At 37.3% G+C, this 27,629-nt stretch overlaps 1 protein-coding gene across 1 annotated transcript in view; it reads right to left on the bottom strand.

Annotated features, from left to right (window-relative positions):
- Window positions 1-27,629, bottom strand: part of DOK6 (docking protein 6) — a 255,253-nt gene that overhangs the window by 44,308 nt on the left and 183,316 nt on the right. The window contains exon 6 of the mRNA XM_074146578.1: window positions 21,117-21,255. Within this exon, the coding sequence (XP_074002679.1) occupies window positions 21,117-21,255 (139 nt within the window). The remainder of the gene's footprint in view (window positions 1-21,116; window positions 21,256-27,629) is intronic.

Below are 27,629 nucleotides of genomic sequence, written 5' to 3'. Positions count from 1 at the left end.
TTTTAGGAATACTGGAGAATTTAAAGTTTATTAATACAGAGAATTTCCTTTATTGTGGAGATCAGGGCAATATCAAACAACCTATTATTGTACCATGTTAGTATAGCAAGGGTAACAAGAGTAAATTCATTGAGTAAGAAAAATAAAGAAAATCATGTAACTTCTATACACAGACAATTTCTGTGTATAATTTATTGACCTAAAAGGTAAATTCTAGTCTTGAGATAATAGGCAATACTTTATATTAGTATGCATTCTTCAGAATAATAATTCCAGTAAAGCAGATAAATAAAAAATAATTCCAGTAAGAAAACCCCTTTGACTCTGGTTCATTATCTGAAAGCTAAACTGAATTGAAGTGGTTAAAGTTATATCATTATTCCTGGTCTGAGATGACTAGCTCCTTCCTGATCTGACCAACACCAATGCAGAACTTTATAAGCACACATTAAAGCTTTGAAAGAATCAAAATATACATTTTGATTATAAATTAAGGCAAGAACTGCTCTAGTGCAGAAGATCACATTGAGAGCACTCACAGTTCTTTGTTTCCTCTTGTTCTCTAATTAAAGAACAACTTCTGATATCACCTTTTGGGCAAGTAGTATTGCCATATGCTAACTACAACAGGACCAGATGAACTACATTTCTTTAGGGACTCTATAGAGAGAAAATGAAGTTTCTATTTTATTAAAATAAATTCCTTAACCTGATAGCCTTCTATGATGGCATGACTGGTTGGATAGATGAGGGGAGGGCAGTGGATGTTGTCTACCTTGACTTCAGCAAGGCTTTTGCCACAGTCTCCCACAGCATCCTCATAGGTAAGCTTAGGAAGTGTGGATTAGAGGAATGGACAGTGAAGCGGATTGAAAACTGGCTGAAAGACAGAGCTCAGAGGGTTGTTATTAGAGTCACAGAATCTAGGTGGAGGTCTGTAACAAGTGGAGTCCCTTAGGGGTCAGTACTGGGTCCAGTCCTCTTCAATATATTCATCAATGACCTGGTTGAGGGAATGGAGTGTACCCTCAGCAAGTTTGCTGACGATACAAAACTGGGTGGGGTCGTTGACACCCCGGAGGGCTGTGCTGCCATACAGCGAGACCTGGACAGGCTGGAGAGCTGGGCAGAGAGGAACCTGTTGTACTTCAATAAAGGCAAGTGTAGGGTGCTGCACCTGGGGAGGAATAACCCCATGCACCAGTACAGGTTGGGGGCTGACCTGCTGGAGAGCACCTCTGAGGAGAAAGACCTGGGAGTCCTGGTGGAGAATAGGATGACCATCAGCCAACAATGTGCCCTTGTGGCCAAGAAGGCCAATGGCATCCTGGGATGCATCAGGAAGAATGTGACCAGCAGGTCAAGAGAGGTTATCCTGCCCCTCTACTCTGCCCTGGTGAGGCCCCGTCTGGAGTACTGTGTCCAGTTCTGGGCTCCCCAGTTAAGAAGGACAGGGAACTGCTGGAGAGGGTACAGCAGAGGGTTACAAAGATGATTAGGGGCCTGGAGCATCTCTCTTATGAGGAAAGGCTGAGGGACTTGGGTCTTTTTAGTCTAGAGAAGACTGAGGGGGGATCTGATCAACACCTATAAATACTTAAAGGGTGGGTGTCAAGAGGACGGGGCTGGTCTTTTTTCAGTGGTGCCCAGTGACAGGACAAGAGGCAAATGGACAAATGGGCACAAACTTGTACATAAGAAGTTCCATCCAAACATGAGGAGGAACTTCTTTACTCTGAGGGTGGCAAAGCACTGGAATAACCTGCCCAGGGAGGTGGTGGAGTCTCCTTCTCTGGAGACATTCAAAACCCGCCTGGATTTGTTCCTGTGCAACCTGCTCGAGGTGGACCTGCTTTGGCAGGGGGGTTGGACTAGATGATCTCCAGAGGTCCCTTCCAACCCCATGTGATTCTGTGATTCTGTGATTCTTTGGGAAAAAAATAACTTAAGAATACGTTGTCAATTTTGTTTTTAATTTGAGACTTTAAAATAGAAATATAAACACATATATTTAAAGATCTTATCACCTTGTGTATCATATAAAGGATGATAATTTAATAGCACATTAATTTGTCCAAGAAATTATTTTTACTTATTGTTAGATCACTGTCAGCTACAATTTTACTTTTAATCTTTTTTATCAATATAAAAACCATATTATTGGCTGATCTGAGAATGAATTTGAGGTAATTCTGCCCCTCTATTCTGCTCTGATGAGTCTTCAGCACAGGAAAGACATAGATCTGTTGGAGCAGGTCCAGAAGAGGGCCACAAAAATGATCAGAGGGTTGGAACACCTCTCCTGTGAGGACAGGATTAGAGAGTTGGGGTTGTTCAGCCTGCAGAAGAGAAGACTCTGGGAAGACCTTATTGCAGCTTTTCAAAACGTAAAGCAGGCTTATAAAAAAGATGGTGACAGACTTTTTAGTGGGGCCTGTTGCTATAGAACAAGGGGTAATGGTTTTAAACTAAACAAGGCTAGATTCAGACTAGGTAAAAGGATGAAATTGTTTTATGATGAGGTTAGTGAAACACTGGATCAGGTTGTCCAGAGAAGTTGTAGATGCCCCATCCCTGGAAACATTTAAGGTCAGGTTGGATGGGGCTCTGAGCAACCTCATCTAGTTGAAGATGTCCTTGCCCGTGGCAGGGGGTTAGACTAGATGATCTTTAAAGGTCCCTTCGAACTCAAACCATTCTATGACTTCACTGAAGGTTTTGTGCAATCTTGCATCTATGAACTGACCTTAATCTTTGGTATCTAGGTGTAGAAATATAGAGGAAAGTAAAACCAGTATATCAAATTAAACACATACAATATATTAATGTAGCATGAAATGAAATATCCATTTAGAATGATGTTGCTACAAATATCTGATGAGACTTCAGGAAACTCAAAACATAATCCAGACTTTTTACCCCGTTTTAGAGGGAGAAAATGATGATGTAATTAGAACTTGGGTGAAAACAAAAAAGTAGAAATGCATGAATCAAAACATCAATTCACAGATTTTTTTTAGTGGGAATATAAAAAATTCCATCATTGAAATGTTTTTGTTATCTCACATGAAATAACTAGTAGTTAGGTTTCCTCCAGAATCTTTCTTTAATAAGATACCTTTTACACGGTGGGCATTGCATTTCTTTCTTGTATCCAAATCCAATGTCCAAATCCAAAACATCCAAATTATTAAGTCATATGAAGCCATTGCATTGCCAGCAACAACTTTGTAATTTTTAAAGGGCTATTTGATCAAAATAGAAATAAAAAAAAAATCTATTAATGTGTCACTGTAAAAAGTTCCCCATATTTTTCATTATTGTTCTTTCATGAGACAAGGGTTAAGTTAACCCTTAAGGGTTAACCCCTTAAGGGTTAAATTTTCTTTTAATTCCCATAGTGTATCTCCATTGACTTAAATAGATTTGTTATTCTGATATCAATAATGAATACAATTCCAAGAATGGAGCCTGTTAAATGTATTAGGGTTCTGAGCTTTGATCTGTTTAGCACATTATTCTCTCATTTTCTTTTTGCATTAAAAAAGTCAAAACACCGAAGGTGACAGAAAATATATTTGGCTTGGGGAGAAGAACTGAACAATGTACAGTTAATTCCAATTTTAGCCTGCAATCCTGCAATAAAGACAGTTTGTTTTTGCAGATATGCTCTGGAAATAGGTTAGTTTATTACAGATAAAAAACTCTGTCTCATTTCACATCCTCATTAGAGTCTTTAAACAAACAGCAAGAGAACTAGGTCACAGAAGACTAATGAGAATTGTAGTCTGGAAATATGAATTAAATATCACTATTTAGATTTTTTTTTCTTTGTAACTCTAAAGAAGCTTGCTTTGTGTGTTATGACTTGAAGAGGAAGAAGGTTCAAGAAATGTATTTCACTTCTCAAGTGTGCATTATCTGACAGTGGAATAGCACAGACTCATTTCACTGGTATCTACAGTGAACTACAGTTTAAGAATCACACAATCTAGAAGTTAGCATCAGCTGAGGTACCAGCTCAGTTATCAGGTGAGTTAGAGAACAAGCAGGAGGGAAGAAGTATTTTTTTCTGTTTAAATGAGTTTTCAATAACGACCAAGGAAAAGTGTCGTGTTTGCCTTTTTAGCAAAAGCAGATACTGTTATCACATGCTCAGCCTCTGTACTATGGCATAGACCTGTTCTATAAAAACTGTTCCCAACCAGTAGTGGGAAGCACATTATTTCTTCTTAAGAACTGTGATTTGTCCATGTTTCTGTTGAATTTTATTCTGCTGTTCCAAACATTTTTTCTGACTTGTAATTTTAAATTCTTTCTCTTTGTTGACCCACTTCCATATTGTCTTACACCTGTAAGACCAAGAAGTCTAATAACTGGATTGTGCCTTGATCCAGACCCTCTATGAAAGTACTAAAATGGGATGCAGGATATATTCCTATGAAAGTCCAATGAAAATATTCTTCCCTTTGGTGATGTATTACTAATAATTACTCTCTGTTTATAATTTCCCCATAACCCTTTGTTCATGATTACTTAGCTTGCTTAGAAAATTGTCATGTGTTATTTGGACTGTGTTTGGACTGTTAATATAAACGCTTATAGGTATCAGCATACTATTTATTTGCTATGCACTGCTTTATGTTTATTTTTCTATTTTTATCCAGCCTGCTGTTCCTGACAGAATACACAATACTGGCAAATCCCCCCACATATGACCTCACAAGTCTTCTGAAAAGACTTACAGAAAAGCTAGCTGTGAAAGTCATTTCAGCGATTTCAGCCTTTATAATATATTTCTAACATTTAAGCTTTCAGTAGCTATTCTAACCTTGTTATGACCTTTTAGAGAGTTTCTTAATCAATTATGGAGGAAAAAATCTCTAAATAATAACACCACTTTGCAGTGCCAAGGTGGATGATGATTTGTCTTTGGCGGTGGAATAACATTATGTATGAATAATAAAGCAATGGTGAAAGAAAAGCATTCTGAAGGGAAATTCAATGGGACTGATATTTTTTTCCAGTCTCCTTGGCCACACTATAAAGAAAGAATTGGGACATTTTGCTATTTTTCTGGCAGAATTGTTATGGGTTTCTTTCTTTCTTTCTTTTTTTTTTTTTCCTTTACTCTAAAAGGAGCTCATAATAGATCACTTTGTTGTCTGACAGAATGGATTAATGTTGGAGAAAAGTAGCTGGATTTTACAGTGCATTGGGATTATATTTGTTAAGTGTGAGTAAGGTGTGTGTCTTCACCCATATTCTGTCAAAAAATTGTGGTTTTGTTTCTTTCATGAAAGAAGTTTCCTGTCTATGGAAACTACTAATTACTGTGAGGGCAGAAGGTCAGGTTCTTACATCTTTACAAGGTTTGAGCCATTGTATTATACAGAGGCAATATATGAAATACTTTTTTTATTCAATTTTTCATTGAATAAAACCATTCACTAATAACATGAGAGATGATGCTGACATGAACAGAGTTGAGACTATTTCAAGCCTGATTATACAGTAGGTCTTAGTGGAAACAAATGGTAGGAGTTTTTAACACATAGGAGAGATTTCTAGAAGTGTGAGCAAATTTCTTCGATAAATACATATATCTGTATCTATATGATAGAGAATCCAGTATAGCAGAGACATTATTTGCAGATATTGATTGTCCTTCCCATTACCGTTAAATGGGAGCTTTAATTAAACAGAGGTGCTGTTAAACGACACAAAGGAAAACATTTTGTAGATAGATATTTGCTGACCCAAAAATATACAGAATTTGGGGATGAGACTGTGTGGAACCATGAAATAATTTCTCTAAGCAGTGTCACCCAGGACAAAATCTTCAGGCTTTGCAAGTAAAAATCTAGGATTTTTGAAGGTGCTCAGTACTGATACGCTTGTTTACAGGTATGGCTATTTGCAGATGGGAAATGGGCAGAATCAGAGCAAAAAACCACCTACAACCAAAAAGTAAAATCCAAAATAATATCACATCCCTACACATTTTATTCAAGTCAAAAATGGAAATGAATCACAGTCCTAGAACAGTTCATCATGTTGACTCATGAATGCTTAAAGTGACGGCGGGTGGTACAGAATGCACTGATATAGATCAGCTTAAGCTCTAGGGTATTAGCTTAACCTCCAAAGATATGCTCTAGGGGTCATTCATCTCAAGCAGTTCATTACTGAAATATTCATTTACAGCTTTGTCTCATTTCAAAAACAAGCAGTGAATTATGTGCATCATTATGAGTGTTTCTTAGGAGGTGATATAAAATACAAGTCAATGATGGGAGGGCTAGGAGGAGTTTTGGTCTTCACTGAATTAAGGAGTTAATAGTAGCCTGTAGAGTACAGAAGATGCTATTTAGTTTGCCAAAACAACACTGTGACTGGGAGAGGTGCCTGAGGACAGGAGGAAAGCCAATAACACTGCTATCTTCAAGAAGGGCAACAAGGAAGGCCCAGAGAACTACAGGGTGGTCAGCCTCACCTTGGTCCCTGGGAAGGTGATGGGGCAGCTAAACATGGAAATTATTTCCAGGCACATGAATGATAAGGAATTCATCAGGATTAGTCAGCATGGATTCACAAAAAGGAAGACATGCTTGATCAATCTGATACTCTTCTATGATGAAATGACCAGCTTGGCAGATGAGGGGAAAGCAGTGGATATTGTCTACTTTGACTTCAGGAAGGCTTTTGACACTGTTTCCCATAAGATCCTCATGGAGAAGCTGAAGAAGTATGGGCTGGATGAGCAGCCCATTTTAATGATGTGGACTGAAAACTGGCTCAATGGATGGGTTGAGAGGGTGGTGATCAGTGTCATGAAATCTAGTTGGAGGCCACTAACTAGTAGTGTACCCCAGGGGTCAATACTGGGTCAAGTCCTGTTCAGCATCTCCATTAATGCTTAGAATGATGGGGCAGAGTGCACCCTCAACAGATATACATATGTTACATAACTGGGAGTAGTGGCTGATACGCCAGAGCGTCGAGCTACCATCCAGAGGGACCTCAACAGTCTGGAGAAATGGGCTGACAATAACTTCATGAAGTTCGACATGAGGAAGTACAGTTCTGCACCTGAGGAAGAACAGCCCTGGACACCAGTACATGCTGGTGGCCACCAATCTGGAAAGCAACTTTTCAGAAAAGGACTTGGGGATCCTGGTGGACATCAAGTTGAACATGAGCCAACCAGTCAAGAGAGGTTATCTTTCCCCTCTACTCAGCACTGATGAGGCCACACCTGGAGTGCTGCGTCAGTTCTGGGCAAGAGACTTCTCCAGTGCAAGAGAGACATCGACATGCTGGAAAGAGTCCAGCAAAACACCACTAAGAAGACAAAGGGACTGGAGCATCTTTCCTATGAGGAAAGGCTGCAAGAGCTGGTACTGTTTAGCCTGGAGAAGAGAAGGCTCCAGGGGGATCTTATCAATGTTTGTAAATACCTGAAGGAACCTCTACAAAGAAGACAGAGGCAGACTCCTTCCAGTGGTGCCCAGTGACAAGACCAGAGGCAATGGACACAAACTAAAACAGAGCTGGGGTGGGAAAGAATGAACTGAAATGGATCAGTTGGAGAGGTCAAAGAAAGAGACTGTCCACAAATGCTGGTATGCTTCACCAGGAGTAAGTGTTTCTTGGGGAACTCAACCTAAGATTTATGGTGTTCCAGAAGGTTGTCTTTCATGAGGTGTGTCAAGCCAAAGTTAAAAATAGTGAGGCTTGCCATCAGTGCCAACTTAAAAAGTCTTGTCCTCCTTCATCTCTGTCTGTTTTTTACTCCTTGCTTTGCTGGGTTCCCTCTCTCTGACAAATCTGCTTGTGTTTGACCTCAACCTGATATGATTTGGAGAAGATTTCAAAGTGTGCAAGTTTCTTCATGGTATTTCTTGCCAAAAGATATGACATATCTTAAAGAGGTGTTTGGGTTCAAGTCCTCAGTATTTTACTTGGGAGTACTGGGAGGACAGCCTTTCTGACCTCTTAGAAGTTGGCTTTGGCCACTTTTAGAGCTGGTATGGTGAAAGTCACGGCATGAAAAAATGTCCCTTGGTGGAGAATGGACTTCAAAAACTCTCTCCAGCATGTGGCAACAAATGTGAAATAAGGATGAGCCCAGAATGTCCCCAGCTGGGAGAACCTTACATGAGTAAGTTTGGGGCTGAAAAACTGGAATTCTAAGGCTTACATATGTATTTTGGCAAAAAAAAAAAAAAAAAAAAAAAAAAAAAAAAAGGCTAGGATCTGTACTAAGATTGCTTACCAATGCGCAGTTTTGAGTTTCATTCTTTCTGATAAAGCAAATGCCTTGGACCTCACAAGCTTTCTTATGAAGTTTTTCTTGTGTGATCTAAACCAGATCAGTAGTTTCCAATTACACATATTTGTGGAAATCACATTTTTAGCTACTTCATTTCAGTATATAGAAATTGCTGTTACCAATGAACTTTAATAAAATGACAGGAAGACAATTTTCTGAATACTTGCTGAAACAATAATCATCAATAATCTTTCATGAATATTCTTTATTAAGTTTATCAGTGCGTGACTCTAGTATTCAGTAACACACATAGTCTTGCTGACCTTTGCTTTCTGACATTTTCACAACTGAGTTTTATGTCATATAAAGGCATTTCAGTTAAGAAGAAAAAAATAACAAACCCAAAATACATAAAGATTGCTATCATGTAGTAAAGCCCTCTTAGATGACTCTTCAATACCTTCCAAAGGAACACATTTCCTTCCTTTTAACTAGTTACTTTTAAACATGACAAATGCATCTTGAATCATACATACTGGTGCTAGTTAAACATGTGCAATGCATATCAATGTACATGAATGTAAATAATTAAGTTTTAGCTTTTTGATGGAGGGGCTAAAAAATATGCCTGTGCCTATGAACACCCAAATAAACATATTAGTTTAATTTAAAGTAATTTATTCATATTTCCGTTAATATTTACTTTAGTAGCTCCACTGCCTTTATTGGGCTTTTACAGATTTAAAATCAACTGAGAAGCTGGTATATAAAAATAAAGGGCTATTCTTTTCTACTCTCTGTGCCCACACACATGAGGATCACATCATGATCATGTATCCAGGTAGATATACAGACAATTCTTGACATTGCTCAGTTTTAAAACTGCAATAAGCATTTATTGAAAAGAAACGCATACACTTCTAAATTAAGGTACATAATGCATCTTCGCAAATATTTTTTTGGATCAGAGAACTTAAAATCAGCGACAAGACTCTCCAAATCACAGTCAAAATTTCTGCATATAAAGTAAGCTAGTGAAATCTTTGCACCCTTACTGATGCTAGTTTACTGATGTAGCAAAAATAGCTGGAAATCAGGAACTCAAATTTGGAAACAGAGAGGTGTTTGCAAATTCCTGTATCTTTCAACATACTTGCAGGAGCCTAATAAATCCTACAACTGGCAACACTTCTCTGTTTAATTTCATTTTCAGACAATAGCTCAGGTTTTTTTTTTTTTTTTTTCGCCTGGCAAAAGTTGCTTGCTGTAGTAGAGGTTGTAGTTGCATGATTGCATGCCCTATAAGCCTTTTGAGATCCGTGGTTGCCATTTAACAGAACAACTCTTTGCTGGTAAATTCCAGCTTCATGAAACAAAGGAAATAGAATTATAGTTGTTGCCATGGAAATCTGCAACTCCATTGCTTTTTTTCTTCATGTAATACAAAATGTATGTAAAGGTGATCACTGAATAATATGTGGGAAACATTCCAGAAATGCCATCATTTTACAAATGATTTTACAAAATCTATCAGCCAGTAGCAATTGCAACTTTTACCACTGTGTCCTACAAGGAAATGATTAAGAATAGTGAAGAGACCACAAGTTCTTTCATTTTATAAACAACAGCCGAGGCTGATTTGTCAATGGATGTTGAATCACAGACACTGTAGAGATATGCATTCAACACCCAGCCATATGAATCCATATGAAACTTGCCTGGCAGCTACTTTTATGGAAATGGATTCTGACAGACTGAATATGTGATGAGACTAGCAGCTTTTACCCTGAGACAGTCTTAAGTAACAGAGCGATGCCACTGAAAATCTTGCAGAACTGAAACATTTTTGAAAAACCTAGTCCTGCGGTTTAGATGGGTCAGTGCTCCAACTTTTTAACATCATCAACATGGGCATGGTACAGAATCCACCCTTAGCAAATCCGGGGGTGACTTCAAACTGGGGGGGGAGCAGTCAGACCCGAGATGGGACGGCTTCCATTCAGAGAGACCTCAGCAAAGCAAAGGAAAGGGCTGACAGGAATCTCACAAAGTTCAGCCATGACAGATGTTAATGCTGCAACTGGGTTAGGGCAACTCAGTGAATGAGTACAGCCTGGGGACTGACCTGCTAGGTAAAAGCTCTGACAAAAGGACATAGCGGTCCTGGTGATAACATGAGTGATCAGAGTACATACACAGTGATGGACATTAACCACATACTGGACCACATTAGCAAAAGCATGGCCAGCAGGTCAGGGGAAATCACACTTCCCCACTATTTGGCATTTGTGAAACTACATCTGGAAGTTCAGCTGCATTCACAGAGTCTTGTGCCCTGGCACAAGAGAAACATCAAACTGGGGAGAGCCTGACAGAAAACCTCTAAGAAGCAGAATATGATCAGTGACGTTGGATTAAGAGTCTAATGTTTGTTCAGCATGAGAAAAAGAAAGCTAATAGAAATCTAACTCTGGATCCTCCCTGTCTTCTTAAAGGTATGTGGTAAAGAGAACTGTTACCAGAGATGCACAGTGAAAGAAAAAGAGGCAACAGTCACAGGCTATGGCAAGGGAAATTCAAGACAGACTTAAGGAAAAATTCTTCACAATGAGAGCAGCCAAGTGCTGGAAAGGGTACCCATAATCTATGTCCTTGGGGGTATTCAAAACTTAACTGGATAAGACCCTGGGTAACCTGATCTAGTTTTGATGCTATCCCTGCTTTGAACAGAAGATTAGGTGAGCTGTTCACCAGCAGTCCCTTCCAATGCCAGTTCTTCTGACCCTATAGTCAACAAGTTTGAAAATCTGAGAGCTAATGAGATGTGCTGTGCCAGTGCATTAACATGACATTATTTTGCTTACTGTAGTAGCTGCATATCTTTATTTAATGTAGCTACTGTAGTAAATGAAACAATGTCAAATCAACAGTACAGGGTCATACTGTCTGTACTACTGTCTTACGTTTTTCTGAACCAGATTCCTGCACAGCTGATAATTAGAAACTGTTAGCATGGCTGGCATCGTATGGGATATCAGTGAGGCAAGAACTACGACCCAAGGCTGAGAGAAAAAAAGGAACACAAACAACCCCTATCTGGACAGGCTTTGATTAATACATATCAAAAGAGAGCTTGTACTAGGAAAAGTGCCTGTATTTCAGATACAGCTTTTTTAGAGAATAAATATGTGTTGTCTTCAATCTAAACATAATCAGAGAGATTATTAGAAATAATTTTCCTGTTAAAAAAGCATGTCATTTTTATGAAAAGGAATTGAAACAGAGAAAAAAAGCAAAATGAAGACAAAGGGTGAACTTCACCTAATTTTTGTCCAACCAACAGGTACCTGATGAGCCAAAGCATAAAAAGCACAGGAGGGATTTACAGAGTAACTTTAGGACTATTATGAGAATTTTTGATCTCCTCTCAGATTATTACATTTGATAATTCTCCTATTCTCTGAAAAGCACTGTTCCCCTCTGTAAATCATTGATAAAAAAGTTTCCTATTAATCAGAGACAAAGCCTTAACTATTCCCTTGGGTGATATAAAGAACTCCTGTACTCCTGTTGCTGAAACAGAGGAAGGTCTTGCTTGACAGGAGACACAGAATGATAATATAGTTCAAAAGACTGATGAAAATCATGTGAAAAATAACTTTTTCAGAAGTTAATTCTTCTGTGAATAAGTAATTGACTATGATTCAGGATTTGTTTTGTTGTTTTGTTGCTGTGCTATTCCCAGCATACAGCTGATTACTCTATGACCTTGGGCAATTCATATGCAGCTGAATTTGGCCTCAATCTTTCTGTGCCTCATTTTGTTCATTAGTATAATTATTATAATAATACCTGTCTCCTGAGAGCATTGGGTGACTTCATCAGCTATTATTTTTGCTAATAATAATAGGAGCTCTATAGGCTACTTTAGTTTACAAGAAACAGTTCTTCTCAAAATAGCAGATATGAGATTAGTAACAAATTAAGCCCACTGGAGAACTAGCTTGAGAATGATTTTTCTAGTAATACTTAAATCAACATAACCTATTCCTCTGTTAAGACAGTTTGATGACAAAAACCTACCAGTAGAGTTATACAAGCAAGTTGTTTTAAATGTACACAATGCCAAAGAAAATTTCCCTTCCATACTAAAGGCTTCTCAGAGTTTAGTTAAGGGGGGGGCTAGGAATAGCCAAATAGGTTTCAGTCAGGCATGCAACAACTATCGTATAATTACAGCAACAATTCCTAATTTATCACTTATACCACCCACGGCTTTTAGCAAATAAGAGTGCTAATCAAATCATCAATTTTGTTCAGGGAAAGTTCTTTGGCTTTTCACTTTCTGCATTTTCTGGAAAGAAATATTATTTTCAACTTGACATTGCCTCTCCAACTACTTTGATAGCTCTGCAAAGCTTTTATTTTTTCTTTGATATTTTGCAAAGTATAAGGGAAAAAAATTGCAAATGTGCTTATGTCATCAACTTTCAAATACACTTATATTCAAATGCAACTTTGTGAAGTTGAAATAAATGATACTTGACCTCTAAGAAATACGTACCTAACTCTAAAAAGTTCCTAAAATGTAGATAGGGGGCTACATGGATTTTGAAAGCGCCTACGTGCTAAATTCTCAGGAGGGTTTGCATCTTCAGATACCTGACTACGCAAACATCTTTGCCCTGTTGCATTTAAACAAACTAACCAGATCCTGGCTGCTTAAATCGAAATGGTCACAATACAGCATTCTTTCATGCAAACATATAAATGAGGAGAACAGGGAAAACAATCTTCATAGCATTCATGTATGCAGCTTTAGGGTGGATTCATAGGATGGAGCAGGCTCCTGGTAGACAAGAAATTGAATTATCTCAGTTTTGAGATACCTCTGTGAAGCTTTTATTACAAGTTTTGATTCAGCTCCTACTTTATATTAGGAGGAAGGCAGATTTCAATCTGACTCTTAGGTAGTACAATAGACAGAAAGCTAGAACGATACTCTAACATTATACAAAATATCCCAGAAATTTTTAAGAAGGAAAGAATGAGAGTAATTTCTAAGTTAGGATGCACATCCATGTGATGAGATACTTGGGTTTTAGTCTCTAGGAGAGATTTAGAGCATCTTTTTGCATTCAAGGTCGTCCAGCCCAATGGCTACAGATAAGAGAAATTTCAAAACTGTGTCAGGCAAGGGAGGAATTTAATTTTTCCCACCATGCTCTGAATGAGAGCCCTCATGAATACCACTGCTTCAAAAACATCCGAAACTCTAGAGCAAGCTTTAGTTTTTGAGTGGCAAAATGGCATTTGAGTTACATCATCAACTACCAAAATATCTGATACACTCTTATGCAAGGACTTGCCAGCTCTGCTCTTGCACCTACCCACACCACTTGCCTACACACTCCACAAATCTTTATGTTGTCTGCAGTGCTTCTGACATGACGAATAGCTCTGTTCTCACCCCCACCCCCCCAGCTCTATCGCTGCATACAAGAAGCTGCACTAACCCTTCCTCACCATAGTAAAGACTTTGCCTATACTGTGGTTTCATTCAGACACACAGCAAACATCCAGTAACATCAACCACCTGCAGCATCCCCTGCAGAAGCCGGGCTTTACACCTCATCCTCTCACTGTCTGCAGGGTGCCATATAGGAGACAGTAGACTCCTGCAGCTGACAGAGGAAGGTGATAAAAAAGGTGTTGACTTGGTAAGAAAGGAGTAGGCAGGGATCTCTAGTGGCTGTGGAATTTCAGATTTCATGGCGGCATGAAGTATTTTTTTTAGGAAGTGATTGGCACTTGCTGCATAGTTTTTTAATGCTGCTGCACTATTTGAATGCCTATTATTGGATATGAGTAACAGTCCCTGAAAAAATGCCTATGAAATAAGTCTATGTTCATGAAAACTTTTTCTTTCAAATAAGATTAAGAAATAAAACAGCTCCAGTTTGAGGAATCATTAACTGCTGCTGAAACCGAGTCTGAATTTTCACAATACCCTTACGTCTGAAGTGGTGAATGTCGGGAATAGACTTGCGACACGACTCTAGGATTTACTTCATCCAAGTGCATACAATTTTCTGAGCCTGAGGACTAACAAAAAGCCTGGCAAAATTCTTAAGAAAATTCTCACAGAAAAATCAGACTCAGGAAAAATGTCATTATGTGCTTAATGAACCAAGAACCCTGTGGGAAATTACTGGTACTTAAGGGAATTAGGTTTACAAAACTCAAACCTAAAAGTACACAGATTCTGACTGGGGGCAGGGGGGGAGGGAAAGAAGTCAGCATTCTTGTTTTTGTTGTTAATCTTGGCGATGTTTAAAGCTGGTCATAGCTTCCCAGTGCACAGGCAGATCCAGTGGAACACTCCCAATTTTCAATTATTGATTTCCACTGCAAAGAAGGGTGTGCTTTACTTCTCTAGAAGTCCTCTGTTGTCAAAAGCATTGCAAGGCTATTTCAGCTTTAACCTGTAACTTTCAAAGACCTCTAGAACTAGTAATCAAAATAAGTTTCACAACACTTGTGCGAACCAAGTAAACAATTCACCATGTATTGCAATAAAGCATCCAGCTTTTTACAGGGTTATAAAGTTTCTAAACAAACATTATACAGCAACATCATACAGTAGATGAGATATACAGAACAATACCGAGCTAAGTTTTTTGCATGAATTACTGACCTGAGGCTATACTTTAGCTTACATAAACTGCATGAGTTCAAGAATGATCATATGTATTCAGAACCTCAGTATTTGAGCTTATACATAATTTGGAAACAGAAGAAAATGTACTTAGAGACCAATGTGTCATGACATGGGATCATCTATGGATGAACTCTGGAATTTTCTTCATTTTCTCCCCCAGGTATTGACTTGACACAAATGCATTCAGGCAGAATTACAACATAAAAGAGCTTTTTCATATTAAGTAAATTGCAGTGCTGAAATGGAGCCCAAAAACATATATTTTAACTAAATATTTCATATAGTTATTGAGTGGGCAGCAGCCGCTAGTGTCTCTCTGCATTTCTCATACTTCACAACTTGAAAATAATAGGTGATAGGTAAACCATCGAACAAAGACATAAACAATAACCATAAACCAGACAAAGCCCTGAAGACACATTGGCAAAGGTAGTATACTTCAAATTGAAGCCATCATTTTAAAAGGAAAATTTAGAATGTTTGATGTGTTTGTTGATGATGTTCGATCCTGTATTGCTTCGATGAGTATTTGTTTAGGTTGTGATCAGGTTAAAAATACGTGGAGAAATAGTGCAGACTTGTTTACAGAGCAAAGCTAAATTAAAAGTTCACTATGAAACTAATGCTGTTATTTTCTCCAGCCTCAGACTTTGTTGTTTTCTTTTATGATTCTAAGACAATTTACATTGATATTCTTTATTGTATTTACATTCTTATTAATACCATACCTGACAACCCTGTAATTTATATTTATCCTCAGACCAGCCCTATGAAATACTGTTACTCTCCTCATTCTGTTCTAGAAAAGAAAGAGAAAGATTAAATGACTTGCAGGCTTCTTTCTCAGCCACTTTCCTCTCCAACCTCTCCTTAAGCCCAGTTCCATTGCCTGGCATTTGTCTTCTTTGGCACATTCATATTTCCTTCCTAATAATTTTTTTTTTTTTTTTTAAAATAATACATAAACTCATTGATACTATCTTTTTTAAATGACTCAAATCTATCATGATGACTTATTCACTTATATTAAGCTGAATATTAGAGACAAGACTTGTAAATAATGAGAACAGAAGAGAAATATACAGATGCAGTTTTTCATAAAGGCATTTATCTTCTGGTAAATGTTACAAGGATCACAATCTTAAATGACATCATTTTTACAGCTCTGCTGTCTAAAGCAAAACAAGTGTCAGAAAATTTCCTATGATAATAAATTATGAAACTTGCACCATCATCATTTCTTCATGTATTTATACTTCAGTCTTACTGATATTTGATTAACTTCAGCTGGCTAACATCAACTTTAGTGCTATCTTATTTAGAATTATTGTTTTACACATTATAAATTTTTATTCTTTTGAGATTACATACTAGGTTTTTACTGGCAGCTCTTGAAAAAAGTAATTTATAAGGTCACAAAGGTATGACTTTCTCCTTAGTGTGCCTCACTCATATGTGTAGTTATAACATGAGAAATCTACAGCCCTTAGCTCCCATTTTATACACTGGAAGAACAGTGGGTGCAGAAGTTACACCAGGAAGGTTTTCAGTGAAGGCTGAGTGGCAGAAGATCAAAGCTGGCAGTAAGGAAGAAAATCAGGTCTTAAATTCCAATGCCATGTTCCGGTAAGCACGTTGTCATCCTGGTGTAGGGGTTAGATAGACAAGTGCTGCTGAGGACAACTGTTTTCATATGCTGGTGTGTAAAAATTAGCTTAACTCAGATTCTTTAAAAACAGATCATGAAAACTGACATCATCTTATGCTTGCAAGGAGAAGAATACTCAGCATTTATGAAGAGTGAATTATTCTTTTTATTTCTCTCCTCAGGACTGGATGATTGAGAAGATATAAAGGTTTATTGCTGCCTCTGTAAACTAATTCAGCTCAGTAACCTTGCAGAATCCTATTCCTTTTAGCTTGATTTTTTTTTTTCCAAACTAGCAAACTCCAATATCACCTCCTCCCCCCAAAACATCTGCAAAACAAAATTATCATCTGTGTTACAATGATCCATTTAAAAAAGAAAGACTGAAAAAAGTGAATATACAGATAACAATTTCCCCCAAAAGAATTTAAATTTAAGTACTAGCATTGGCCCAAATTTACTACTGTCCCAAACAAAGTGAGCACAAAATACTATCACTCTGCCAATTTGTTATGGTTTGAGAGAACCCATAACAATCTATTGTCGATAGACAATTATTCTATCACCCAATGACCCCTCCCCATCCGGAAAGGGAAATCGGGGAACACAAAGAAACACAAGGGTTGAAATATAAATAGATTTAATAGACTAAGACTAAATAATTAACAATAATACTAAAGAACCAGTATTAATCCTGATACTGATATAAGATATACAGGAATTATACTCAGCCAATTCTATCAGTAGGAAGCTGTGCACTCCCAGCAGTGGACAGCTAATATCGGACACTGCGAGCGCAATGGCTTCAGGAGGAAGGAAAGGCCTCAGGGTTCCAGCACCGGGGCAAGGAGTTGTCTGGACCGCTGCCATCATGGAGAGAGTGAGCAGCAAACTTTTCTAATTTATATTGAATGTGACGTTCATGGTATGAAATACTCCTGTTGGCCAGCCTGGGTCAAATGCCCAGGCCTTGCTCCTCCTTGTCCCTGCACCTGGCAAGGCTCAAAAACACTAAACCCTTGAATCCCACAGAGCCTGGCTGGCTATAAAGTAAATATTTTCACAAATTCAGACACTAGAGTCTTCTAAAAGTGCAATTTTCCCCAGCATTAGAAGAAAAGTTAGTCCTGTGTCTCTCAACCCAGGACACAATTTAATGTTTCAAACTCAGTCAAGACCACCTGAGCAATATTAGATCATTGTCCACTTTGCCGTAATATTTGAATAAAATACAGCCCCAGTAAAACTTATAACCCTCTTGAAACCATACCTATGCCAGTGACTACTGACCCCGAATTTCAGGTCCTTCTTCCAGTGTTATAATTTGAAAGAGAAATGGGCAGAAGACAAAAGTGCGCACACGACTGTCTACGTAAACTGACTGGGCTTCTCTCTTCTTCTGCTTGTGATGCCAATGAGGCAGACTTGGTACTGTACCAGCTTCCACAGAACAATTTTGCATCCAATCCATGCACTTTTGAAGCTAATGGGAAGAATTAGTTTCCTTCTCATGTCTCTCTCTATTTTACATAGTTATCCAGCATGTTACTTGGCTTGAGCAATGGATTTCTTAGCATGAAAATGAATTTATTGCTTAGTATTTTGAAGCAGTATTTTTGTGTGCAGAGACCTCCGTAAATGGAATAAGTGTGGTCTGTGGCTGCTTGCAATACCTTTATCTGACAAGTCTCTGGCAGCAGTAACTAACTTTACCTTTTTTCTTCTGCCAGAATTTGTTTCTGGGGTTTTTTTGTGTGTTTTCTGTCCTTTCTATTAGTAAGGCAACAAACTTTGCATATTCATTATAAGAACTAACCGTAATATGTATCAAAGTTGCTTTGGTAAAAAATGAACATTGATGTCTTTTATAAACTGTATTCACTTTTTATAATATTGAATTACAACCTATTATAATCTCAAAAAAGTTAAATGAAACTTCAGTGTATATTAATACACTAATAAACTTCAGTGTACATTAATACATTGAAGTAATTATAAGTAATTAAAATGTGTTAACATTTAGGAAAGAATACACAAATATTCAAGAGTCCTTTCTAATATATAACTTTGAATGATTGAAAGGAAGGAATAAAGTTGGAATTATTGTTATGTTTCTTCCCTTTTTCTGATTTGCATAATAATGGATTAGCATTAAGCCTTCTTTACTTTTAAAAATTCCGTTCATTTTCACCTTTACCAAAAAAAAAGATTTAATTCTATAATATTAAACATGAGCTGTTCATTAGAGAAAGGGTCAGGAAAGAGCAAAAACCCCCAACTATAGAGCTACAGATACAAAGGATCAAAGGTCAAGCTTTGGGAAGACCTAAAAGATATTTACGGCCTCTAGATCCTTGATTTAAAAATATACTCTTGCTTGTATTTCAATTCCAGGTCTTAAGGAAAAAATATATATAGGCATAAGTGTTGGATTTAGATATGGGAGAAGCAATTATACTTGATAAAAGGAAAATAACACATACTTAGTCTACTTAATATCTTCAGATTTGGTTTCTAACATGAATACAACTCAAGTGATGCAGATGACACAGATGACCCCTTAAAAGTTCAGCAACCCATCAGTCAGGAGCAGCTGAGCTTCCAAAACCAAAGCTACATTAGCTTAAACTATAAAATCAACAGATTTTTCAGCTTCTTTTATGCAGCCCACAGTTTCTACCGGCCTCTACCAACCTCCCTCTGCACATCACAGCGCAGCCTCATCCCGGACCCAAGTACATTGTACACTGTGTGGCTGATGAGTCATTTCTATTACTCAACCTGCTCTCAGAGTTTGATATTACATACCATCTGGCCATAGCATTCATAAATGAGGTTTCAAGGAAGTAATCTGATGGCAGACCAGAAACGGCCTTGCTAAGCAGCAAAGCTGCTAATCGATAGCTGGAAGACTTGACAGTGGTAGTTTCATGAAAAGAAAATCCCGTATGATCCTGGTCTAAGCACTTATTATGGGAGGATGAAAATGCTCTCATTTCTCTTACTGGTGTAGACACTTTAAAAGCAAAAATGTTTATAATGATGCTTTTTCCTGGTTTTGGACTATTATTCAATTACTTTCTGCCCAAAAGAATGCAGTTGGTTTTTTGCCAGCATTTCTACTACTTTAGGTGCTTTTTCATTTACTGTATCATCTATCTTGTCTTGGACTTTCCAGCAATTGCTCCTGTGTCCCTAACCTTATTTTAATCTCAATTCTGAACTCTCCTCTTCCTGCTTTTTCTGCCCAAAGTTCGTGCATCTCAACTATTGTGGAAATGCTCATATTTTGTCTAGTTTTGTTTAAAAGCTCATCTACCTTTCTTCAAAAACCACCAAAAAACCCCTTTTTATGGCTTCCTGTCTCTCAGCTCTGACTGAGACATGCAGAGTCTGAGGGGAGCATTCAACATAACAGATTTTGGCATGGAAATTTAAGTATTTTTCAAGTTTCTTTTTCAATAAATAGGGGAAGATAGACTTATCTGGGGAGTGATTAGGAGAAGGAGTTAAACACTGGAGTCTTGAGTTGCCCTTTGCAAGAGCCTTTCTCTCAAGAGTGTGAGCAAGATATTCTGACAGTGATGGATTATTGGGGGAGAGGATCATGCAAGTCATGTTTGCTTAACTATGGGCACGTACATGGTGTGCGAGGGAATGAAGGAAGAGAGAGTCATCGGAAATGGTGCAATTACACTGAAATCTCTTTCTAGGGACAAAGATATGTGGGCAATTGTGGTCACCTGAGAGGAAAAGCACGCAAACCGGGTTCTCTGTCCTCCCCATATCTTTCTTCTCTAGTGGATATAAATGGACCTTCAAACCACAGTTTAAAGTTATCTTTCAGGAATGATCATTTAAGACCATCTCTAATTTTAAGCATACAGGAAACACTTTTTTTTTCTTTTTGTCCTAAAAAACTCCAAACTTTTCAGTAGTTGCTTAAAGGTAACTTGTGCAAACTGGAAATTCTGAACTTAAATTAAAAAAACCCTCATTTTGAACCAACATTGCATTGCTATTTATGATAGTGTAGGGAAAATAATATCTTTCTGGGATTAAGAAAAACAGAACATGTCTGCTTGCACCTAGGAGTGTTTATACTGGACTATTTTTATTGCCTGTGAGGCCATGAGGAGCAATTAACACTTACTCATCGACAGTCAACTCACAGCTGGCTTCAGCTAAAGGCTTAATCTTTGAGTAATAGAGCCACAATTTTCAAGATGGTAACCATGGATCTAGCATTTAATGGTAGCCAGCATTCCAAAAACACACCAACAACAGATCATTGTGTAGCACACGCTGAAAATCCCTGACCATGAAAGTACATAAAACCTAAAGTCTGTTTTGTCTTAGCCACAGAGCTAATACCGTCATTATGGCTGAATCCATGGGCTGCTATTACTCCATACTTCTTTTTCTTATTACTAGATTTTATAAGCCTAAAGATTTTGGTGAAAGGAACTTACCCGTGCCTTCTGCTCCATCTCCATCATTAATCTTTCATGTTGCTCTGCTATTGCCAGTGTTGCAGAATGGACTTTCTGATATATCATTTCTCCTTCTCGTGTCTGAAAGGTGAACAGCCCTTCTCCTGTGTCACACATCCTGCAGTGAGATTTAAAGAGAACGGAAGGAAAAAAAATGAGTGCCGTGTAATTTGTATCTAACTATTACAAAAAAGTGCACACCTTGCAGCAGAAAATGCCAACTTTTGTAGTTAAAACTCTGGAATTCTGAACATTGGCAGTTATTTTTACCATTGAAGAGAGACATATTCCAAGAGATGTGCAGAACTTCGTGAGTGTAACCTTTAGATTCAGTTTTAATCATCATCTGGAGAGTGAAAAAGAAGTTTTATCATAGAATAAAAACTTGAGGTAATACAGTCAGCTATTTCCAGCATTGTTTCAAATGTCTGCACTGGTAAGTAGGAGATAAATTTAATTTTCTTAACCAAATGATGCCAGAAGTACATAGCACATCATGACTTTGAAAAGCTGACATTTTAAGAGAACATTGACCAATGAAAAATGCTATTATAGTTAATCACTACAAAAAAGCTGTATTGAAAGACAGCATTAAGAGGGTTAATTTATAACTGTCTCTGTTAGTACATTTATGTGAGGCAGTGTCTAAGGCTATCCTGATAATTATAAAAGCCATTCAGTCTATTTGACAATAGGAACAGTATTTCTGTAGTATAAGAAGATTAAATTGTGAAAAAAAACACCAGAAATAAAATTCACTTTCTTCTTTTGAGAGAGCAACTGCTCTTATCGTTATCTGTGATATCGCTGTAGTACTATTCTGAGGAAGAAGTGTGGTCCATGGTAAATACAAGAACAAAGATGGCTGGGAAATATAGAAAATGGGAGTAAACAACTGTGTTAGATCATTGAGTGACCATTACTTTGAGGATATATATATATGGTGTTAAATAATGGTGCACTTCGACATATTTATATTAGTAATTCCATTATATTATCAGTGTCTGATTTCTGTATTTTTATAGACTTCTTGCAATTTTAGAAATGGAATTTAAAAATCATTTTTATTTGGTCTGATACTTCCTGTAAAGATTTTCAGTTATCTGTGAAAGAACATTGTTGATTTGAGTCACTGATGCATAACACCCTTCAACAATAGAAAGATTTTGATTTGCCTTAAAATACCAGATTCCTTTAATGTTTGGGTTGCTTATATTATAATTAGTAGTCTAATTTTTTTAATATCCCAGCACATTCAGCATGGCCCCCAAAAGCCTGAGGCATGAAGACTTGCAAAGCATTTTAGAAAAATGTGTCCTGAATAGTCTAACATTCTAACAGTTTTTTAAATATCAACATCTTTAGAGTTTGCATCCCAGATTCTGTAAGATTTTTCCTATATTAAATCTTATAAAATATTTTCCTGTCAAGTGAACCTCTAGATCTATATTGTTTGAATTAAAGAGTCATTTAAGTATGTTTCCCGTCATATTGCATGCATGCACACACACCGTTACATTACAGCTTTTTGAAAATGGGATATTTTTTTCATGACACTTCTTTTTGTCAAATTAGAATACAGCTTCCTACACAATTTTATTTCAAGACTCGTCTGAACAGGACTATTGTGCCATATAAAAGACTACTGAGAGTTCAGCAGTTGCTTTTGATTTCAAGGCTGACCAGTGAAAATAAAACCCTATTAACCCTTAGACAGGCTTTGCCTATTCACTGGAGGAGATGTGCTTTCATGAGCCTCCTATAAAGAACTCATGCATTGCTGGTTTTGGATGACCAGAGAGTGCTGGAAGCAGAAACAGATAAAACAGAGGTGCTTCTGGAAAATACCTGGTGGATATACTTAGTAATGGTCAACTGAGGTGTTGATAAAAAAGTCACAGTCTTAAGAACCGGTGATTCACGATACCATCCACATGGATATTATCCATAATTCTGTAATAAAAATAGTCTTCCCCATTTCAAGATGTAAAGAAAATACAATCCACATAGTAGACAGGTATTATTCGAACAGTATTAATGTGGTGCATTAATTAATAGACTAAAAAAGAGAAGCTTTTGTATTAAATTTCAACAGAGATCAAGATCCCTGCTGTAAACATTTAAGATATTTTATATCCTTAGCCACAACTCTCCAAAGAGCTTCTGGTAGAAATAAAATGTCTCCAGAGTTTTGCAACGTTATGGCAACAGCCTTTCAGATCCCTCAGGGCATCATATAGCGGGTACTCTGCTTTTGTGTGAAGAGATCTTAATAAAATCCAAACACCGTGAAATGGAAAGTCTGGAAAAAACGATGAGGTTTCAGAAACTGAAGCAAAATATGATCTTTTTCTTAGTTTCAGAGGATGAAAAATCCTACAGGGATAAAAACAAGGAAGCAAGCAACAGGCCATGATTAAGATTCAGGAGTTAAGCTGCTTGTTTTGACTGAGCAAAACCTAGCCACCACCACATCTGCATGAGCCCTGGTTGGAGGCAGTGGTGCAGGATGGGGCACTGCCCCTGCACCCCAACCACTGCACAGGACAGCACCATGGGGCCCTGCTTCCCAACCGCAATGGGTGACTGTGGTGGATGTGTCATGACAATGCTGGAAAGCCACTGATGGCAGCCTCCCAGTGTCTGGACTGTGGGCTTCCTTGGCTAATGATGGATGAAATACACACAGCTGCTCTAAACTGGAGATGGAGGAGAATTATGGGCATGATTTTTTAAAGTGCTGAATACCCCTAACTAGCTTTGAAGTTTAACAGGACTTGAAGGCCCCAAGAATGAAGCAATCGGTACCTGGCACATCTGAGTTCTGTAAAAGCAAAAATTGTTGGAATAAAACTATCATTTTTGATTCTATTGTAATTATGCCACCAAGAGCAGTGGCATGTTTTAGGGCTAATTAGAAGCACTCCTAGGCATGAAGATGGGGACAGGCAAAGGGGTAAGTGTACTTTTCTAAGCTTAAGAGTTTTGCCGAACAAACAGAGGACCTTTACTTATCTGGCCAATGGGAATGGGCAAGCCCATGAGCTGAAACACACTTCTTGTTCTATTTACAGTTCAAATACAGAGAGCAGAACAAATAGACTGTTTTCACTACAGCCTCTACTAAGTGCCAGATATCTGTCCATTTAAAGCCAGAGTTTCAGGTTTAACTTTGTTAATGTGTTGCTTTATTATGACCGAAAGTGAAATAACTATGGGTAAATTCAAATTTCTCTGTGTTTAAAGCATACATTTTTTTTTAGCTGCATCTTTTTTGGTTACTTTGAATTATATTTTAAAATCAATCAAATAATTGCTGCTTGGAACTTTTGAGAAACCTTTAAAAATATCTGCTTTCTACCAACCTTTTAAAATTAAAAAGACCTTTTCCAAAGCATAGAGACTCCAAAACTTGTCACAAGACTTCCAAAACTTGTCATAATTATGACTTTTTGATTTTCTGCAAAATGCTTTTCTACATTTTTGATACTTCATAAAGAAAAATTTGTTAATAATTTTATGTCAATTTAGTAATATCTTCATAGCTTTTACATTTCCTAGAATCACTCTAGAGAAAAGACAGAAGAAAGGTGTGGGCATCTTCTTTTCCTGATACTGCCACAGTTGTGCACTGCAGCCCAACCAACTCAGTATGAACTTCACTGTAAAAACAAATTTCAATGACTTTGTATATTTTAATTTTTTTATGAGAAACTTAACAGTCTGCAGATGCTTGAAAAGTGCTGATGTTAGCTTCTCTATTTCTGTGTTTTCCAACTTTAAAACAGGGATGTCATTAACCTGTGCTTTAGGATATTTAAGGATTCAATGCATTAAAATGTATGAAGTGCTTTGACTGAAATAGGAAAGTGCATTTTTTTTTCTGTATTATTACAGAATGATAGAACTGGGCAGATAACGAAACCAGTAGATAAAGAATGTTACAAATCATCATTTTTTTTTTTTTTTTACTTCTTAAAATACTGCCACAGCTTCTCACAACCATCATTGTTAGTAGACCTGTCTCAAGAGCCAGAGGAAGGAATAGAGAGAAGGTGAGAGCTAAGCTTGTGGCCCAGGACAAACTGGATTCAGAGATCAACAGTGAAAGTTCTTGCTTTTACTCAAAGAAGGGGCTTCTGTTCAAGCCAAAGAGATTTTTTACCACCAGTAGTGCCAGATTTTTGTGCAACATTTCCCAAATTCACACAATGGTTTCCCACTCCCTCTGCTCACTACAATAACTCAGTCTTTTTAGAGCAGAATCAATGCTATATATTAACCTTGCAGAGTTCCCTTCAAAAAGGAAACTTTGTTAACTTCACTTGACCACCATTAACAAATGGTACTTTTTCCCAAATAGAGGTTCATGCTTGTGTGTCATGGTTGAAATATTTAAAAGTTTAATAAACAGCGCAATATTCTGCAACTGCATGAGAGGCCAAGAGTTTGACATCTCAGCTTCACTTCACTACTTCAGTTAAGCGTAAAATGCATTTGCACAAAAATGAAGGTTGTCTGAAAACTAAGATGCTCAGAAGCATTATATGCTATAATTTGCTATAAGTTCTTATTTTAAAAGAAAGCATAAATGAAAAATGTAACAAAAAGTTTTAGTTCTTCATATAGCTAGACCTATTTTTAAAGGATTTGAATGATTTCTTTTTACCCACAAATAATTTAGCATTAAAGAAATAATGGCTGATTTGTAAACTCATTACTCAAAAGTATATAAAACTACATACAAAACTAAAAAAGGTAAACATCCTCAAAAAGGCAGTGAAAAAATATCATAAAAACCTGTTACTATTAATATTACTGTTACTGTAAACCTGTTACTATTCATTATTATGAATAAGTATAGCTATTAATAACTAATATATAAGAAATAACTACCCCTAGGTTAGCATTTCTTGTTCTTAAAAAAAAAAAGGACTTCAAATTTTTAAATGAGAACAGATCATGAATAGATATTGTCCAGTAATCAGAGTCCTAAAAGTTACTAGTACCAAGCTGGATGTAACTGGTGTTTCATCATTCACACCTGATGTGAGAAAAATTATTTCCTTTAAACAGTGAAGCTGTTTGCTCAGGCACTTCAAGGCCCAGAAATGAAATTAGCTAGTGCTTATTTCCTGTATGCCGAAGAAGGTACTCAGATGCCACATATGGGACCAGACCTGCTACTGTCACACGACGAGTAGTAAATAAAAGATGGCCTTTCTTTAAAGCCTTGAAGCTGTGGCTGTCAGTCAGGAAAAAACTAATTGGTATGCAATACTTAGCTCTGAACTGAGACACTTATTTCTTGTGTTGCTATAGCTTTGATTTTCTCAAAAGTAGCGGAAACTAGCAATTTTGTCTCCAACTTAATTAGATTATCAGTGGAGACACGCAAACACTATCTCTCTGGTGGATATCTAACTTTTGTTCTTTCCTTGTTGTTATCTCAACTTGAGCTAAGCCATTTTGACAGAAATCCTGTTTGTTCTTTGTGTGCAAGGACGTTACACGCAGCGTACACTAAAGACAGGCTAGCTAACCAGTAGACCTCACTATAAAATGAATGCAAATCTCCCCTGAGGGTCCAAATTCTTTGCTCATTCCAGCCTTCAACACATGCTAGCTTGCTTCCTCTGAAACTTGTTCTTTTCTGAGAAAATGAAAAAAAAGCAAGGAAAGCAAGTAAACTCTTTGTGGCTGGGGCATATTGAGATAAAAATCTCCCTTTATACCTAGGAATACTTATCAACACCACTGTAAAATAAACCATGTACGTTTTTATAAAATTGTAAGTCAACTTCTATATTGAAAGGATAGAAAAGCAGAGGAAGAAATAAAATATTGGTAAGAATCCTAACTTACAATAAAGCAAGCAAAAAAGGGATACATTTGGTGGGGGAATCAATAAGAAAAAAGATAACTACATAAATAGGATATGTATGGGACCTAGGAAGGTGTATCAGTGAAGCAGAGAGAAGGCAATTAATGGGAAATGTGCATAAAGTGTAATTGATTCAGGTATAGAACTTCAACATCAGACATGGTTAGAAAGAACTAAAGTTGGGACAAGGTTGGTGTAAGCAGCAAAAATGTCCTATGAAAAATCTGTGAAAGGGAAATGAAGATAGTCAACACAAAGCAAAAAAACAATATAAAGGGTAACATCCAGAACAACAAGACATAGACTCTCTAAATCTTCTGTGTGACGCCTGTTACTCATACCCTACGTGAATAATGAGTTAGATTGCAATGCTTTGCTGTCAGCATTTCAGAGTTTTATCCAAAGTGTCAAACGGGTATCCTGGCAATTTTATGATCTGAGAAGCAAATAATGAAAATTATCTGATATATGAGGCATCTGCTTGCCCCCCTTAATGATGGTTATTTATTGGCAAGAATATACAACGTGAAAAAGTAATTATGCATGATATCTACTGGCTGGCTATACACATTCCTCCATAACATTTATCGTCATGTTGTTGCACATCA

The sequence above is a fragment of the Numenius arquata genome, chromosome 4 (genome assembly GCF_964106895.1).
Source record: "Numenius arquata chromosome 4, bNumArq3.hap1.1, whole genome shotgun sequence".
Lineage (NCBI taxonomy): Eukaryota > Metazoa > Chordata > Aves > Charadriiformes > Scolopacidae > Numenius > Numenius arquata.
This window is presented reverse-complemented; position numbering and strand designations above follow the sequence as displayed.